Raw genomic sequence first — 16,125 nt, 5'->3', positions numbered from 1 at the left:
CTTGTCTGGCAAATATTGTCTTACTATCCTATCCAATTTTCTTTGGTGAAAAATCTGCTTGTAGGAGTTTTTTCCCAGGTAAGATGGCAGAATATAGAAAAATTCAACAAATTTAAACATTCTTTGCCCTGTAGTGCTGCAAGAGCCTTCAAAATTCAGCTTTTCAGTGGTGATATCTTTCTGTTTCTTGAAAAGATATATGATTATATTTATAGCATATATGCTTATAAAATATTTATAAAAAATTTGGCACTAAAACCTTTCCTCTGACAACAGTTTTTTATAGTGTTTTTTTAGGAATGTGCTAAATATCTACAAGTAAACTTACTGATAGCAAAGGAAGTTTCTAGGAATAGCACCCTGTACAATTTTGACTGTCTGGTGGAAAAATATTTGTGATTTGTTTTAGACAAAGCATTGATTTATGGATTGCTAATGTCAACATACATTTGCTAGATTTTTACTTCATCAGGTACAGAGTTCTGTACCCCCTCTGAGCTTTAAAGTCATGTGCTTATAGTTGTTGTCTCAGATGATCTTTTTGTCAGAGTGGGGCTAAAATGTTTTTGCAATGGAGGTGACCTTGACTGAATAATGAATCAAAGTAGGCTCAGGTATCAATCACTAATTATGCCATAGAGAAGATATTTCAGTAGATTTTTAGATGTCATCACTCAAAGAAAGACTGTTTTAAAGGATGAGAGAGATTTCATTATCTAAAGAAAATACTTTCTCTACTATGATTTAGAAAAAATTATTTAAAGTTTTACATAAATCTCTTAGGTCCTTAGGGAGTCCCAATTTCTGCTTTAGCATAAGGATGTACTATGTAGACTTTCAAAAGGATGTATTTTAGTTTTAAAATTTTAATTCAACCACCTGGATATTGAGGACTGAAGGCATTCATTCTGAGGACATTTTGTTACAATCCACCTGTAGGCCAAAATTGAAGACTGCTATGCCTTACTGATTCCCTGTTCTCCTCGTGCACATTTGGTTTATTTTCACAAAAATTGTTAAAATACTGAGATAAAAATATATTAAAACCAACTGGATCAACGTTAGTTCTGGTCTATTAGATAAATCAGTGTTCTCTCAGGTGCTGGGCTGCAGTTCAAGACATTTGGCTCAGATTAAATTAATTTAATAGTCACATCTCACATATCTTAAAACAGTGGGATGTTCTGCTTGAGAAAGGCAGAAAATGGAACTAGCATGAATAATGGATCATTTCTTACCTTTAGATGGTATTTTCAGACTTGAACTTATTTTGAGGGAGAGCTGATCCTGCTTATGTTGCCCTTGGCTTCTGAGTTAAATGAAACAAAACAAACTTGTCTCAGGATTCTGTTTTTCCAGTCAAGTGTGAGCAGGATTTTGAGAAAGATGCTCCAAATATTACAGTTCTCTGTAGAATTGAGACCTGAAGAATTTTTGTATTTCTCTACTCCTTTAATTACAGAAATTCTCAACCAATTAAGTAGATGTTCCTTTGCTGTTATTTAAGAGAAAAATGAAAAAAATTTTTTTTTTCCTGTCTTATATTTAACTCATTCATAACAATTTAAATACATCTGAAGAATGTCCTGAGTCTGCTTTTTGAAACTAAATCTTCTTGCACTTGCAAAACAGTAAATTAAAGAGACATGGAACTGCCATATTTCAGGACTTTGTTCTGTATATCTTAAAGGAATGAAAATCCTTTTTAGATGATTGGACCTGCTCTCATGAATAATGACTGTTTGCCACTCTAAATTTTTTTTTTGCCAGTATTATCTTATCTCTATTATTATATTACAGATCACTCCTTTTGGCAGTATGAGTATTAAATTTACTAATTAAATTCCTTAAAAGGAAAAAAATTACAGATTCTTGGGCTTGTTTCTTAATGTCTGAGCATTTTTGTTTAGCTGCTTTTATGCCCTTTGCCCCCTTTTAATTTCAAGACATTATGGCCATAATCAGACATGGTGAATAGATATCATTTCAGTATATATCGTGAATAGATGTCCTTTTTGGTCATCCAGTGATTACATCAATTTGTGACAGGTTTGTGTTTGGGATTAAAGAATGATTGCTGTGTTTAGGTGTCCACACACTTCTTTTGAGCTAACCAAAGCACCACATTTGAAGTCAGTGCTGGCTTTCCTCTAGTTCCATAGTAGCTGCGGGTACCTAATTTAGCATAAACCCTGCTGATACAAACTTAATTCACCAGCATTTTCTGACAAAGCTTGAAACACTAGAGTGAGTTTTTGGCAGTGCATACTTTCTATCATTTTTGGTTTGGTGCTAAAATGATCAAGGCCACCTTTCTGTACTGTTGACTCATTGCCTTAGATTGTAGCTCCACAATGAATTTATGCTGGTCATGTCTCTGACTCATGCATTTGTGACCATATGTTGGACCAAAATCAGGAACTGATCCAGTTAAACTAACTTAGAAAAACAAAACAAAAGTCATTTTGATTTGCATCAGTTCCTCAATCAGGTTTGATGTGTTAATACATTCATGCCAGAGTAAAGGAAGGTTATTGACAGAAGAAACAAGCAGTCAAAGGTACTAAAGGGGAAAGGAGTACTTGTTTCTACATCAATGCCAGCTATTTGCTGACATAAAGTGTTTACATAACTGGGATTATAGAGTTACACTGAATCCCAAGCAGTGTCACTGGATATGGGTAAGAAAAATGAGTGAAACAATTTGTATGGAATCACAGAATTACCAAGATTGTAAGAGACCTTCAAGATCATCTAGTCCAACCATCAACCCAGCATCACCAGAATCACTCCTAAACCATATCCCCAAGTGTCACATCCAGATGCTTCTGGAACTTTTCCAGAGATGGTGACTCCACCACCTCCCTGGGCAACTTATTCCAGTGCCTAAGCACTCTTCCAGTGATTTTTTTTTTTCTAATATCCAGTGTGAACCTCTGCTGGCACAACTGAAAGCCATTTCCTCGTCCTTTCATTTGGGACAGGGCAGAAGAAGCCGACCTGCACCTCACTACAACCTCCTTTCAGGTAGCTAGAGAGCAGTGAAGTCCTTCTGAGCCTCATTTTCTCCAGGCTAAACAACCCCAGTTCCCTCAGTCACTCCTCACAGGAGAGGCTTTCTAGACCCTTCACCAGCTCCATTGCCCTCCTCTGGACTCGCTCAAGCACCTCAGTGTCTCCTTTCCTGAATTGAGAGGCCCAAAACTGAACATGGTACTCAAGGTGCAGCCTCATCGGTGCTGAATACGATGGGACAATCACTTCCCTGTGATTCTATGTTAGTAACAGCTCATGATTGCCAGGTCTTTCAAAGATTCTCAGGGAATAATGATAAAAACAGTAAGAAAAAAATTCACTGCTAGATCAAAAGAAATTAGCTTGTGGATCAAAAGGAAATTCAAATTTTAATTTGTATTTTACTATTTTTAAATGAAAATTTTTGAAAGTGTAATGCAGTGAAATGGTTCAGAAAAAAACTTTTTAGGCAGTTCTTCAGAAGATAAACCTCCTCTTTTGCATTTCCTCCTTTCATTCCTCTGCTTCTTCTTGATCTTATACAGTATTTTCAATTTCATTGAAGCATTACATTTTTTAAGGTTATCACCAAACTTGGGCCTCTGGAATGGATTCTTAATACTCCCAGTCATCACAGAGTTCATCATGGTAAGATAAAAGTGGAACCCCTTATTCCTTGGTGTGTTTTTTTTTTTCTCAAGGTCACTATTTGTATAGTAATAGTAATGTAGTAAAATTATATTGTAAAATCAGATTTACAGAAAGATTTTGATTTTGACCACTACTTCAGAAATGGTTCCTCTTCCGTAGAAAATTTCACAGTATTTTAAAAAACATTTTCAGATATTATGTTTAAACATTTTTTATGTTTAAGATTAATTATTGAGCAGAAATTAAGTCTGGATAACATGAAATAATTTGAAGACTTTGAGCAAAAAAATTCAATGATTTTAAGTATGAAGTGATAGAAAAACATCTCATCCTTCCCTGACTACTGAGTCGTCAACAAACACGCTTTTGCATTCAAATTCAAGCACTGTATATGTGAAAAACATGGCTAGGTTTTAGAAGAACTTTTAAATATTTTAGTGGAATTTGATTTCACCTGTCTGAATTATTGATATCTCACTTAACAGAAGTGCACGATGATTGATTTTTCACCAGTATTCAGAGGCCTTCGAGAGTGTACTGCGTATGTAAATTGTATTAATAACTCCACCGCATACTGAAAAATATCATGAACATATCTAAGAAACAGAAGTGAATTTCACAGATGTCCTTAGCTCATTCAGTGTGCAGAAATAGTAAGTTTAAAAAAAATATATAGGGGAATGGAAGAACAATTTGAAACAGACTCAAATGTACAGAGGATGTTACTAATGTTTATTATATCCTCAAAATCACTGTATCCACAGTGGTGGTGCTGTAAGTGTCTAGTCCTTAAAATTTGCACAACTACTGGTAATCTTCAGGGAGACACTCTGCTGTTATTTGCTCAGCTGTAAATCTAAACTAATGCTCTCATCCTGATTGGAGTTAAGCTGAATTGTTCCAGAGCTGATCAGGGGCTGTACAGTTGCTCCAGATTACCTGCATGAACTTAAGGGTATGTAACCAATGTTTCTTCGCTCATAAGTTTGAGAGGACTGCTTATATACAAATACATTCCCTAGAAAACACAGAAGGAGCAGTTTTCCTCACACTGAAATTAATAGTGCAGGATCAGATGTATGACATAGAGGATAGAGACACCTGATAGCTATTAATGAGATGATTACACATGCATTTAGCATATATTTTCTTAGGTATAAACTGGTGGAATCATTTTTGTTTGCTTTTTAATTTGTTTTTTATAAATATATTTTGACCTGGTTTTGCTCTCCAAATGAATCCTTTTATTTCATAGAAGTTTTGGGTGTGACACATTGGATTTCTAAATAGAAGGAGAGCAGTAAGGCTGTTAAGGAAAAAGAAATTTCATAGAAGTATGAGGAATGGTGGGTTAGCTATCTTTTAAAGTTATTTTTAGGCTATAAAGCAATGAAAATGATGACTTTCCTTCATAATTCAGTTGCTAGTATTCTTCTTTATCCTGTTACTTGTCTCATAATTGATTTTTTTTGTAGGTAGAAATCCCTACTGCATTGACAAAAATTATGGTGGCACACTCATTATCTGGGACAGGATATTTGGTAAGTTACAGAAGGTGTTCTCTGTCATGTTTGGTCGGTGTGGCAAAAATATGTATACGTTTGAATTTGATTGTTTGTCATTCTTTTGTTTTCTTCTTCCATTAGGAACATTTGAGGCCGAAGATGAAAAAGTTGTATATGGCTTAACTCATCCAGTAAATTCGTTTGATCCCATCATGCTCCAGGTGCTATAGTTTGTGTCACTGACTGTGATATCTTCAACATTCAGTCATATTCAAAAGAAACCCCTCTATTAGGCACAGTTGAGGCCATCCTTGCATTGCTGACCAGTCAATTACTTTATCTACAATTTTTTCAGTATTTCATTCTGAGACAGCCATTTCCACTCGCTGCGTTGAGTATATGCAGAGTTTGTAGTAATCATGAAAATACAAAACAGTAAAATGAAAAACTGATTAGAACAGTGATATATAAGGTGTTGGACTGAGTGAGATCTGTTTTGCAATATGCAGTGCAATACGCAGTGAAGCACAGACAAAAGCATATATTTAAAAAAAAAAGAAAAGTAATTAGTGTGGTGCTTCTTAGATTTATTGGTCCAGGTTTAACTTAAGCTAGATAAAAATTCTCTGGAAAAACATGAGAAGTGGTGGAGTCCATATTTGCTTTTCATGACTGTTCATCCAAGGAGGAATCTCAAAGAATGAGAAATTCTGCTGTCAGGGCTGTCAGGGCTGGAAAGTGGGAGGATGTGCAATTATATCCATTTCATTCAGATATGAAGTAATTTAGTTATTGAGAGTATGTCATGTCATGTCAAGATCCCAGTAGCATAAATATAGCTATACAATATACCACTAAATACTCTGGAGTGATTACAGGAGACAGATGGAAGAACAGATTTTCCTCTGAGCAGAAGTCATTGTAATCCTCACCAAATTAACCAAGGGTTTCATATGACTTTTGCCTATTTCAGACAGGTTTTCTGAACTGTCTTAATCTATTTCTAATTTATTCTCTTTACAGAGTTTGAAAAATCATTTATTTGAAAGTTAAAAATTTATAAAATATAATGTTTTATTAATCTTTTATTTTGCTAACAGTGAAAAATTACTTACTCTTTTTTTCCCAGTTACGTCCCTTGGCTCATATTTGGAACACGTTTTGGGCCACACCTGGATTCTGCAATAAGCTTTCTGTCATATTCAAAGGGCCAGGCTGGGGACCAGGCAAACCTAGACTTGGCCTTCCTGAGGAAATCCCGGTGGTAAATAGAACATGCACAGGCTTTCAGTTGTGTGTAATTTACTTGGACCTCTTAATGCTACTGGATCAACGTTAAAAACTCTACACATGCTATTTTAAATTAGCAAATTAGCAGTCATAAAGCATAGGGGAAGATGAAATGGGAAAAGAAACTGAAGGAAATGAATGTTTTAGCTGTGGGGTTTTTTTCCTTTTTATTTGAAGGAAAAAACATATTTTTAATTTATTTTTTCATTATTCATTTCCTGAAGAGATTTTCAAAAATTTTCAATGGAATATAATATTTTCTCTTTTTTTTTTCTGATGTGGACATGCACAAACAGAGTTAAACTCTGTCTCAGACTAGGTAGTACATAAGTTTGACAGCAGATTATCCTTCTTCAATTATCTGTCTCCCTTTTTGTGTTTGTAAGTGTAAAGAATATTAAGGAGCAACAGGCCAGAGCAGGTCACTCTTGAAGGCAAGTATCTGTTTTGCTTTATACAGATCACTGGAAAAGAAGTTCCCTTCAATCCACCTGTACCAGCTTATTGTAATTGCTATGCACTTGTACATTTTGCTATAATAGTGGACTTGTACACCGAACTTCTTGCTTCTGTAAGTGTAAGTAATTCCTTCCTTTATGAAATAATACCTCCTGCTAAGAGCCATGACACACGACATGTTTAAATATTAAAGCATTGAGCAGAGGCTCTATAGCTGACTCGTATCTTACTTGAACTATTAAAATAATGACTAGATTCTGTAAAAAGAATCAACATAAATGGCTAAATATATAATTCCATGCTATTAAAGATATAGTTTGATACTGTTTAGTAAACAGTTTTTAATAACCATATCAGTTATTTACATAATATAAATAATTTGCCTAGAAGATGTATGTTTCTGCTTCAGTTTTTAGAACCTCATGAGGCTTGAAACTCTGTAGGTTTTAAGATGTCAAGGTTGGTCATACCATTGGATGCCCAGGCTTTAGAAGGAAGATTGCAATGGTCTTTCAGTGCTTGCAGTTGGGAACGTTGGTGTCAGCATGAGTTCAGAATTGGAGGAGAACAAAGTCAGGGCAAATCCTTCTTCCAGTCTCCAACATACAACAGCATTGATAGAAATATAGCAAGGAGAAGCATGTATTTATGACCATGGGTTTGGGCTGATGGGATCTCCGTGGTAACTGGTTCCTCTGTGGATACCTGGCAGCCTCTGAAGGCCATGCCCACCTATAAGAAGGGAAACATTAACTGTTTCCAAGGTTTCACATCCTTCCAAGCTCCTTTTCTTTCTTCCTTCCTTTATAACTTTCCCTCGTGTACTAAAGCTAAAATTTTCTTGTTATGAAGCAGAATGTGAAACACCTCTCAAGACATATCAAAACACCACAAAAGTCTATTATTTTGGTAAAATGCCCTTTGGTCTTCTTCATAAACCCTTTCTAAGACCTTGCTAAACAGCAGTGTTCTTGTTGAGTTTGTGTCACCCATGTTGCTGTAGCAGGCTGTAAGCGTGCCAAGGGCCCCTTGGGTTCTTCAGCCTCTGCCCTCCTGTGGGCCTGCATTGTCCTGGCATGCTCACCTGGCAATTTCCAACCCTTGGCCAACAGCAGTCACAGTCCCCTGCCCACCTCATTGGACACTGCAGCACGTAGCATTCCTGGTATGATATAAAAGGCATACTCTTCTGATTAGTATGGAGTTATTCTACATGCCGTGTTTGCCTCTGCAAAGGGTCACACTGCAATTGCAGGGAATTAGGAGATTACTAGGTCATCTGAGGCTTAGTCTGTTCTAGGGACAGGAAATTAAGCCTAGGCTAAGAATAAATGCCTCCAAAATATACAAGTGAAACAGTATATTATATATACATGATTGCCAGTGTTCTTATATTGAGAAAAACCTCTGCAGGGTTGTCCAGATCTGCTTCTAGATTCCTACATGCATTTGCATAGGAATCAAACTCTGTGTTTGAGTTTTTTTCATTTGTTTTGTTCTGCTGTTGGATTTTGGTTTGGTTTTTACTTTGTTGTTGCTTTTAGCAGCAAGAATTAAGGAGTCTGATTTTTTCCTATTTTACTATTTTCCTATTTTTCCTGTTTTTTCTTTCGGGCTTTTTCTGGTCCTGGAAGGAGAAATGGATGGTCCAAATTATTTTATCTGCTGGTAACTGCAGCTGTTTAAGAATAAATAATAAAGAAAGTTGAAAAAGGCACTCAAACTCCAGATAATCATTAAATTCTTTCAGTCATGGAGGAAACATCCTGAAGATCCACTATTTATGAACTTACTGTAGAAAAGCAACTATAAAATTCTCTGCACAAAACTGCAGGGTAATAAGGTAGGATAAGAAGGAGAGTACAGGGACTGGAAGCACCTCGTCTCAGGACATAAACCTTCAGTGTGGGTGTAGAAAGTGCTGGTCCCAAGGCAGAGTTCCAGCATCGCTCTGCAGCACAGTGGGGAAGCTGTCATGAGAAGGAAGCTTGTGTATGAATAACTTTACTTGGCAAAAATCTTCCTTCAATATCAGTTTTCCACTACACTGAATTATGAAATGTCTATGGATACAACTGGAACGTTCTGTCTGGCTATGAATTATGTCATAACTGTGGCATAGCTCCATAAATGGAGAAAACTAACTGTTTTCCTCATCTTTAGGTATAAGTTCCATTTCATAACAGCCATAAGACACAGCACACAGCTATTACATTTCTCAAGTGATTACAGTTGCTCAGTGTTTGGTCTCACGCCCTGTAGAAGTGTTAAATTTCTCTATTCGTAAAGAGCAACCATATACCTTCTGTCTGAATGACCTACATTTAACTTATGAAAAGAGCAAAACAGGAAAGAAAAAATACATATTTTCCACAGGAGAGAGCATACAGTGTTTGTTTTCTGTATAGTGGTCTGCACTACATCCAGTGAATAAAAATTGCATTCTGAGCTCTGCACATCTAGATCTGATCCAAAGATCATTGAAGAAATGGGATTTGGATCAGTCCCAGAGAGAGTGCTAGGAGTGTAGAACTGCAGTACATTCAAAGCAAAACTCTCATAGCTCCAGAACTGCAGGTATCGTATAAATCGAAGTGAAGTGCACCTTAAACACATTTTGCAGTGTCGTTTTTTATTGTTGATAGATACTATAACTTTTACTGTGCATATAATTATATGAATAAGTGAGCAGTTTCAATTAGATGAAAATTAGTAAGGGGTAAGATAGATCTCTTGAAAGTTAAGAACACATTTAATGTATCCATTAAGTAGGGCATCACCAAGTAGTGTGTATGTAATATTGCTAAGAATTAACAATTTTTTCTAGGATTCTAAGTTAAAATAAATTCATACAGCCAAAGACACCTAACAGCAGAAAATTCATAGCATTGTATTAGCATTCCTAATTTGAATGTTGAAAGTGTCTGATGTATGAGAGCAGGGCATCTGTTAACTTAGGAAACATGCTGGCATCATTCCTAGAAGTTCTTTTGAACCACTGGACAAATCAGAATGAGAAAATGCATCCATGTTATTCTTCAAAAGGAATAAAAAACCTGTTTCTTTGCAATATAAAAGTCAATTTGGAATATTTCAATGCTCATCTAAATACAGATTTGGAAGAACATTTCCTTTGTTTAAATTAATTATTTTTTCATTACTAAAAAAACATAAAATAATAATGCTATGGCATTCTGTTGATTACAAAGCCGTGTAAACCTCTTACTAAATTCAATAATCCCCTTCCCCCTCCTTTTTTAAGGCTCAAAGATATTTTTAAAGCTTTGAATGAAATGAAAATCCAACAGAAATATTTTTTTCTGTTTGATTGCAGCCAATAACCACATTGCAAAGTTGTGGCTGACTTGTAATTGGGGAACCTGCTGTGGTCCCACATGCTTCTCTGTTTATACAAATACTCCAGTATATAAATAATCATTTATTTTATATATACGTCCATGCATATGTTTAAGTGGAACAAGGATGCTAACACTAATGAAGGTGTAAAAGGCACATTCTTTTCACACTGCTGCTTGCAGTGCATAGATTTAATATATGATGTTAGTTTAGTGATATAACCCACTGACTATTTTGTTGATTTTGGTAGAGTAATGCCTAGAAAATGGATGCCTCAGCTGCCAGCATCCACTTCATAGGGTGATACATGTTTGAAAGCAAATAAAAGAATCAAGGCAGCATATACCACTGGAACTGTAAGAGAAAGTTAGGGAAGCAAACTAACAGTGGTAAAATTTATGCTGTATGGCTGGTTTTCTAAAACCTATTATTCCCAGTTGCATCTTGGTGTATTTCACTGAAAATTTCTCAGTAATCCTTGACTAGGAGTACAAATGAGGGAACAGGGGTTTTTTTGTTGTATGTGAATGTGGTGCGTGTACCTACAGTGAAGGGTAACTTACACCTTCTGCCTTCATGGTTCCCAGTAAGGCTTTTTGTCTCACCCTTCACTACTCCAAAAGCTGATGTTCTGGGAAGTGGAAAGCTGCCACTCTATGCTCAGGCATTACAGTGCCATGGTTTTGTGTGAATCTGATGATAGTGCCAATTTAAAATTAATCAGGATCTGCAGGTTGTGCTTTAGTGTCCTCCAGTCCTTCACATTCTAAGCCACAGCGGGTATTGACCATAAGGAGTTTTACAAATAGCTAATGTTCAAAATAGTATGGTTCAAGTAGGAGTATGTATGAAGAGAAATGGAAATTGGCCTGAAAAAACAAATCTGTAAAATATGATCACACCTGGCTTAGGTAGTTACTATGCCAAAGAACGTCATATAGCATTTCAACCATTTAAAGATAAAGGCTTGTTTACATTTGAGTTTGATTTTTTTAAAAATCATAAGGGTGCTTCAGTTCTTCTGGTTTCCAAACAAACATTAAAATGTATTTCTATTCCCATTTTTTTTGCTGGAACTCCATGTTTAAAACTGATCTGAAATTTATTGATTTCCTTTCAAGTTCTTAACCTGTTCTTTATTCTTCTGTGTTAGATAAATGTAGGGAATAATTTTAATTTTTTTTCCTAGTCTTATGGAAATGTAAAATAAAATATATCTTTAAGCCAAGAAAAAAGTCCTTGATAGAAGTTATAGGTAAAACTACCACTAAAATTTGACCCAAAATTGGCTGCTTTTTGGGAAGTGTTTCCATCATTTGCTCAAATCCAACTCTTAATGCACTACCAAATTTAGGCTTTAGGCTTGCAGTCTAGCTAATGGCAAGAAATGGAATTCCTGAAGTGCTTGGGCTATTCCCACATTCCCAACGTGCTCTCTCCATGAGTTTCAGCAAAAGATTGGGTTAATAACAGATTTTCAGGCACTTCAGTGAAGGTACTTAAAGGCAGGTAGAATGAATCAGCACCTCAGTTTTCTGCAGCTGGAGTTGCAAGGAAATCCCGATGCCTGGGATTAACTAGCCAGCTTGGGAACACTGGAAAGTCAGAAAAGTTTGAAATCATGCAGCTCTTTAAAACTGGAAACCGGGGGCACCCTTGCTCATTCATAGCATGTACTGTTGGATCCTTCCTGAAGACAAGTATTAACACCTCTATGAAAACCATCACAGTTTCATTCATTTTCCACCAAGTGTGATTTTAGCCATATATTGTAATGCAGCAATTCTCTGACTTGATAGAAATCTGGATTTGATGTTCAGTTCTCTTTCCTGCCTAAGAAGATACAAAATCTTGCTCTCCTTTTCTCAGAATAGTGCTCTACCACTCTGGGAGCATTTTTAAGGCAGTCTGCAGAACCTGGTGCATCGCACTGGAAACAAAGAAAAATCAGACCCACCTTGCAAGAATAAGTAGATTTAAAAAAAGGTTTGATTTTTCAACTTAAAAGTGAGGACAGTCTTCAAGGAGAAAAGTCTTGAATTTCAATCCTCATTCCCTGGAAAACTCCTTTATTTGACAAGTAACAATCATTGAAAAGCCTGTCAAAGCATTTCTAAGAAATTTATGGGTGAGTTCCATTACGCCTGTGCCAAATCATATTTTTCTTTGCTTACTTCTTGAATTTTTGTATGACTCAGTTTGTACAGGAAGCTGAAGAGGGAGTTGAACTCAGTGTGGCTAGATGAGCAGTTAAAGAACTCCTCATTTAATTAAATTCAAATAGAGTCCATGCCTGATTTTTATAAAAAAGCTCTGTCCAAACATTATGTCACTTCAAAACAAAATCTTGCTATTGCTAACAATGGAAAGTTTATCATAAGGAGAAATTGAACAGATTGGTAATGTAAAAATGCAGTAGTAAGTTTGATTCTCACCTGGTACAAATCTGTGCAACAGATTGGCTTGACAGGTGTCATTTGTAAGAATTGTGTTCTGGCTTGTAAACTGGTGAGGCTGCTGTTTAGCTTGCTCATTGCTGGGATTGAGTTTTCTTTGTTCAATAACTGTTGAGGATATCTAAGTAGGTGTTTGTGATGCTTCAGTAAAACAACAGAAACCCGCCCAGACTGAGTGTGTGGTTTGATGTGTTTTGCAAACATGGGCACTCTAAGTTCACACAGCTGTAAAACTTGAGAATATCCTCCTGTGGCCTCCCATGCTCACAGATACTTACCTTAGATCTCTTTGAGGGGTTGGGGCCATGACCGAAGGAAGTTGGGCATGTCACTGAATGGGATTTATTGAAATCAGGGCAGACATTCATGGAGGCTTTTTTTCCAGTGGCTGCAACTGAAGTGCAGGATGCTGTTCATAAACTGTTTTGCTGTTGAAGCAAGAAAGGATTTCTATAATTCAGTCAGATCCACTACTTTTGTTTTGTTTTTGTTTTAATGAAAAAACCGAAAGCTTTTCAAAACTAATATTTGAAACAAAATCAGGGAGGGAAAAAGAATACTGATTAAATATTTGATTTTCAAAGGCAGCTTTGTAGAATACAAAGTAAATATTTAATAAATTTTAAAAATTCAAACTGTACAATCAAAATAATTTCTGTTTTCCTGGATTTTTTTAATGTAATTTTGATGTAAATTTTAAGGACGGAAGTCCTCATGCTGCTATTCTTTCAAGTACTCATGCACATGTTTATTTTTAAAAGTGTTTTAGGTCTGATTGAAATTAATGATAGGAGTTAAAAAGTTTTGCTAATTTAGGAACCAAGCATTGAGTTATCATGCAGGGAAAACACTCATTTTGTTTCTTCTTAAATATGATCATGTCATGTGAGTTGTTATTCTCACCAGTACATTGGCTTTTGTGTCCATTGGGATTCAAAGATGACTATTGTAAAGACCTGGTAACATATGATGAAATTAAAAGAACAGGGCTGCTGTGATTTTTATGTAGAAATACGTTTCTTCCCTCTTGAGTAGAGTCAAAAGGAAATCAATAACGTTGGGAAAAAAAACACATAGGACAGAAGGGAATAACATTAATGTTGTTTTGGAAATACAGCATCCAGGAAACGACTATGAAGGTGGTTACTCCAAGTATGTGTGCTATCCAGAGCAGATATTTTTTTTTGTAAAACTTAAAGTAGCAAATTACTTTAAAAGGGGACACTAGCATCACTGACTGAGGAAGTTGAAGCTACTGTTCCATAAAAACTCCATTTTCTCCAGAAAATTACTCTAAATGAATTCTTTGTCTGCCTTTTAACAGATGCTATCACAGGGAACAGTTCTCCTGAGAATTGGCTTTATCATTCTGTCCCTGTCATCTTTTGGACTACTTTTGGAGAACAAGTAAGATACAAAATATGTGGGGTTTTTTCTTCTTTCGTTATGGATTATTTATAATTATATGTAAATCCCAGAAATTATATCGATAAATAAATATAGATACCCAGACCCACCTGTGGCTGTCTGTTGACTGGAAAATAACACATGACTACCTGGCACCTAAATCCAGGAGTGTTCCCATAGCAAGTAGTGACTACATCTGTATTGTTCCTTGCAGAAAAGTTCTGGGATGGGTTCATCGTGTCGCCCTTTGTGCTTGCATTTATTGGGTTCTCTCCTCTGGGTTTGGGACACTGGCAGGTGAGTGGGACCTGCCAGCTGTCCCGAGGCTGTTCAAGGTCAGACTGCAACCATATTGTGCCAGCCCTGTGTAGCACGCCATAGGTGCCAGATGCAGTGATGATATATGAAGAGCACACAGTGTAGCTCAGAGTAGGCTCAAAATCTTGTGAAAGATGGTGTAGGCTTAAGACTAAACTTAATCATTATGGCTTCAAATAAAATTGAGTCTTGAATACACCAGGCCAGTGAGATACATTATGAAGTAGTCCATACGAGCACTGTAGCCCTAAAGAAGAGTAAGTTGCATCCAGAGTTTCTTACGAAGAAGTTATTTGCCCTGCCAGAGAAGAAATGTGGAATAGAAGTTTCCTTTGAGACTGAGGTGCCAGTACTGCTTTGCACCTGCTGTTCATTATGTTTTCAGAAAGGAATACCTTTCACTTTTATAGACTGAACTATTTAATTCAGGATAGGTAAAAATCTGTCAACATGCCAGATGTGAATAACTCCGGGGAGTTAATAAAGAGGAATTAGTAAAAATTTACAGAAGTAGACTGTTGAAATGATTCTGAACTACTTTTCAGAATTTTGTTGTGGTAATTTTTGAGATCAAAAGACAGTAACTATATATACAGCCCCATTTGTGTGAGTTCAAATATATTTTGCAAGTATGTGTATTCTCACCAGCAACCGATTCAGTGTTACAAGTCTATGTAAGGTATATACTATAAAAACCTAACTATAAGGTTAAGAAAGATGACTTGATGTAAGTGCAGGACATCACAGACTAATTCTATTTTCTCCTTTTCACTGAACTTGGAAAAGAAGAAAAGATTGGATGTTAATCTGAATTTATTCCCTTTTCTAGGTCCAAAGCAGGAATTTTGGAAATCATCCGCTGTTTAGTCTTCATAGGTGTTTACAAACTTGGCTACTTCAGGAGTCAGTTTTCAATCTTGGGCTATGCATATGAGGTAAGACATTTATTTTAAAATATCTATGCTGATTACTCTAGATTTTTTATCTTTTTACAAAAAAGCAGAAACACTAAACATTTACATTTTGTTTTCTTATTTTTCATTATGCTATTTGAATAGAGTATTTTTTTTTCTTATCTCTTTGTTTTTCATGTTTTATGGTTATTTTGTAAGAAAACTATTCAGGTTTGCTACAGAGATGTCCATTTTCCTTGAAAAATAGGTTATGAAGGAGAGCATTTACCACTCCCTGCAAAAATAATTTACCCGTGGCCGCATGCTTTGAAGTGAATGATAGTAATGCATTGCTGAATTTGAATTGTTTTATTCCCCTTTTATGGGAGAAATCAGAAAATGCTTGGAGGCTGGAAGACTTAAATATAAAATATTTTGCTCTGTACTAATCCTGTGCCTCAGAAACAGACTTTTTGTCATTGACAAGGAGTGGATACAGGACTCAATAGACCTGTGGTCTGATTACGTGTGGCTACTTTTGTGTTCTTAGCATTTTTATCCTGTTCATGCCTTTTGCTTTTTATTATTTTCATTTTCTTTTCTGTACAGTTGGTAGTTCATGTCTCTTTTAATATTACCACAATAAAATAACAATAGTCACTGATATTATTTCTATCTAAATAACAGTACCAAGCTACCTACTGTTGGTTACCAGAAAAGACTGGTTATTCATAACCAGCAAGGGTATGAATGGGTGGCTCATCAGAAGGTTAC

At 35.9% G+C, this 16,125-nt stretch overlaps 1 protein-coding gene across 2 annotated transcripts in view; it reads left to right on the top strand.

The window, feature by feature from the left end:
• Positions 1-16,125, top strand: part of LOC138106397 (alkylglycerol monooxygenase-like) — a 197,195-nt gene that overhangs the window by 98,902 nt on the left and 82,168 nt on the right. The window contains exons 6-12 of one of the 2 annotated variants that reach the window (XM_069006947.1): positions 3,597-3,663; positions 5,142-5,207; positions 5,313-5,392; positions 6,301-6,435; positions 6,922-7,032; positions 14,058-14,140; positions 15,288-15,393. In XM_069006947.1, coding sequence (XP_068863048.1) covers positions 3,597-3,663; positions 5,142-5,207; positions 5,313-5,392; positions 6,301-6,435; positions 6,922-7,032; positions 14,058-14,140; positions 15,288-15,393 — 648 coding nt within the window. Of the gene's footprint in view, positions 1-3,596; positions 3,664-5,141; positions 5,208-5,312; positions 5,393-6,300; positions 6,436-6,921; positions 7,039-14,057; positions 14,141-15,287; positions 15,394-16,125 lie in introns of both variants that reach the window. The other variant, XM_069006946.1, reaches the window with a different exon arrangement.

Source organism: Aphelocoma coerulescens, chromosome 2, assembly GCF_041296385.1.
Source record: "Aphelocoma coerulescens isolate FSJ_1873_10779 chromosome 2, UR_Acoe_1.0, whole genome shotgun sequence".
Lineage (NCBI taxonomy): Eukaryota > Metazoa > Chordata > Aves > Passeriformes > Corvidae > Aphelocoma > Aphelocoma coerulescens.
This window is presented reverse-complemented; position numbering and strand designations above follow the sequence as displayed.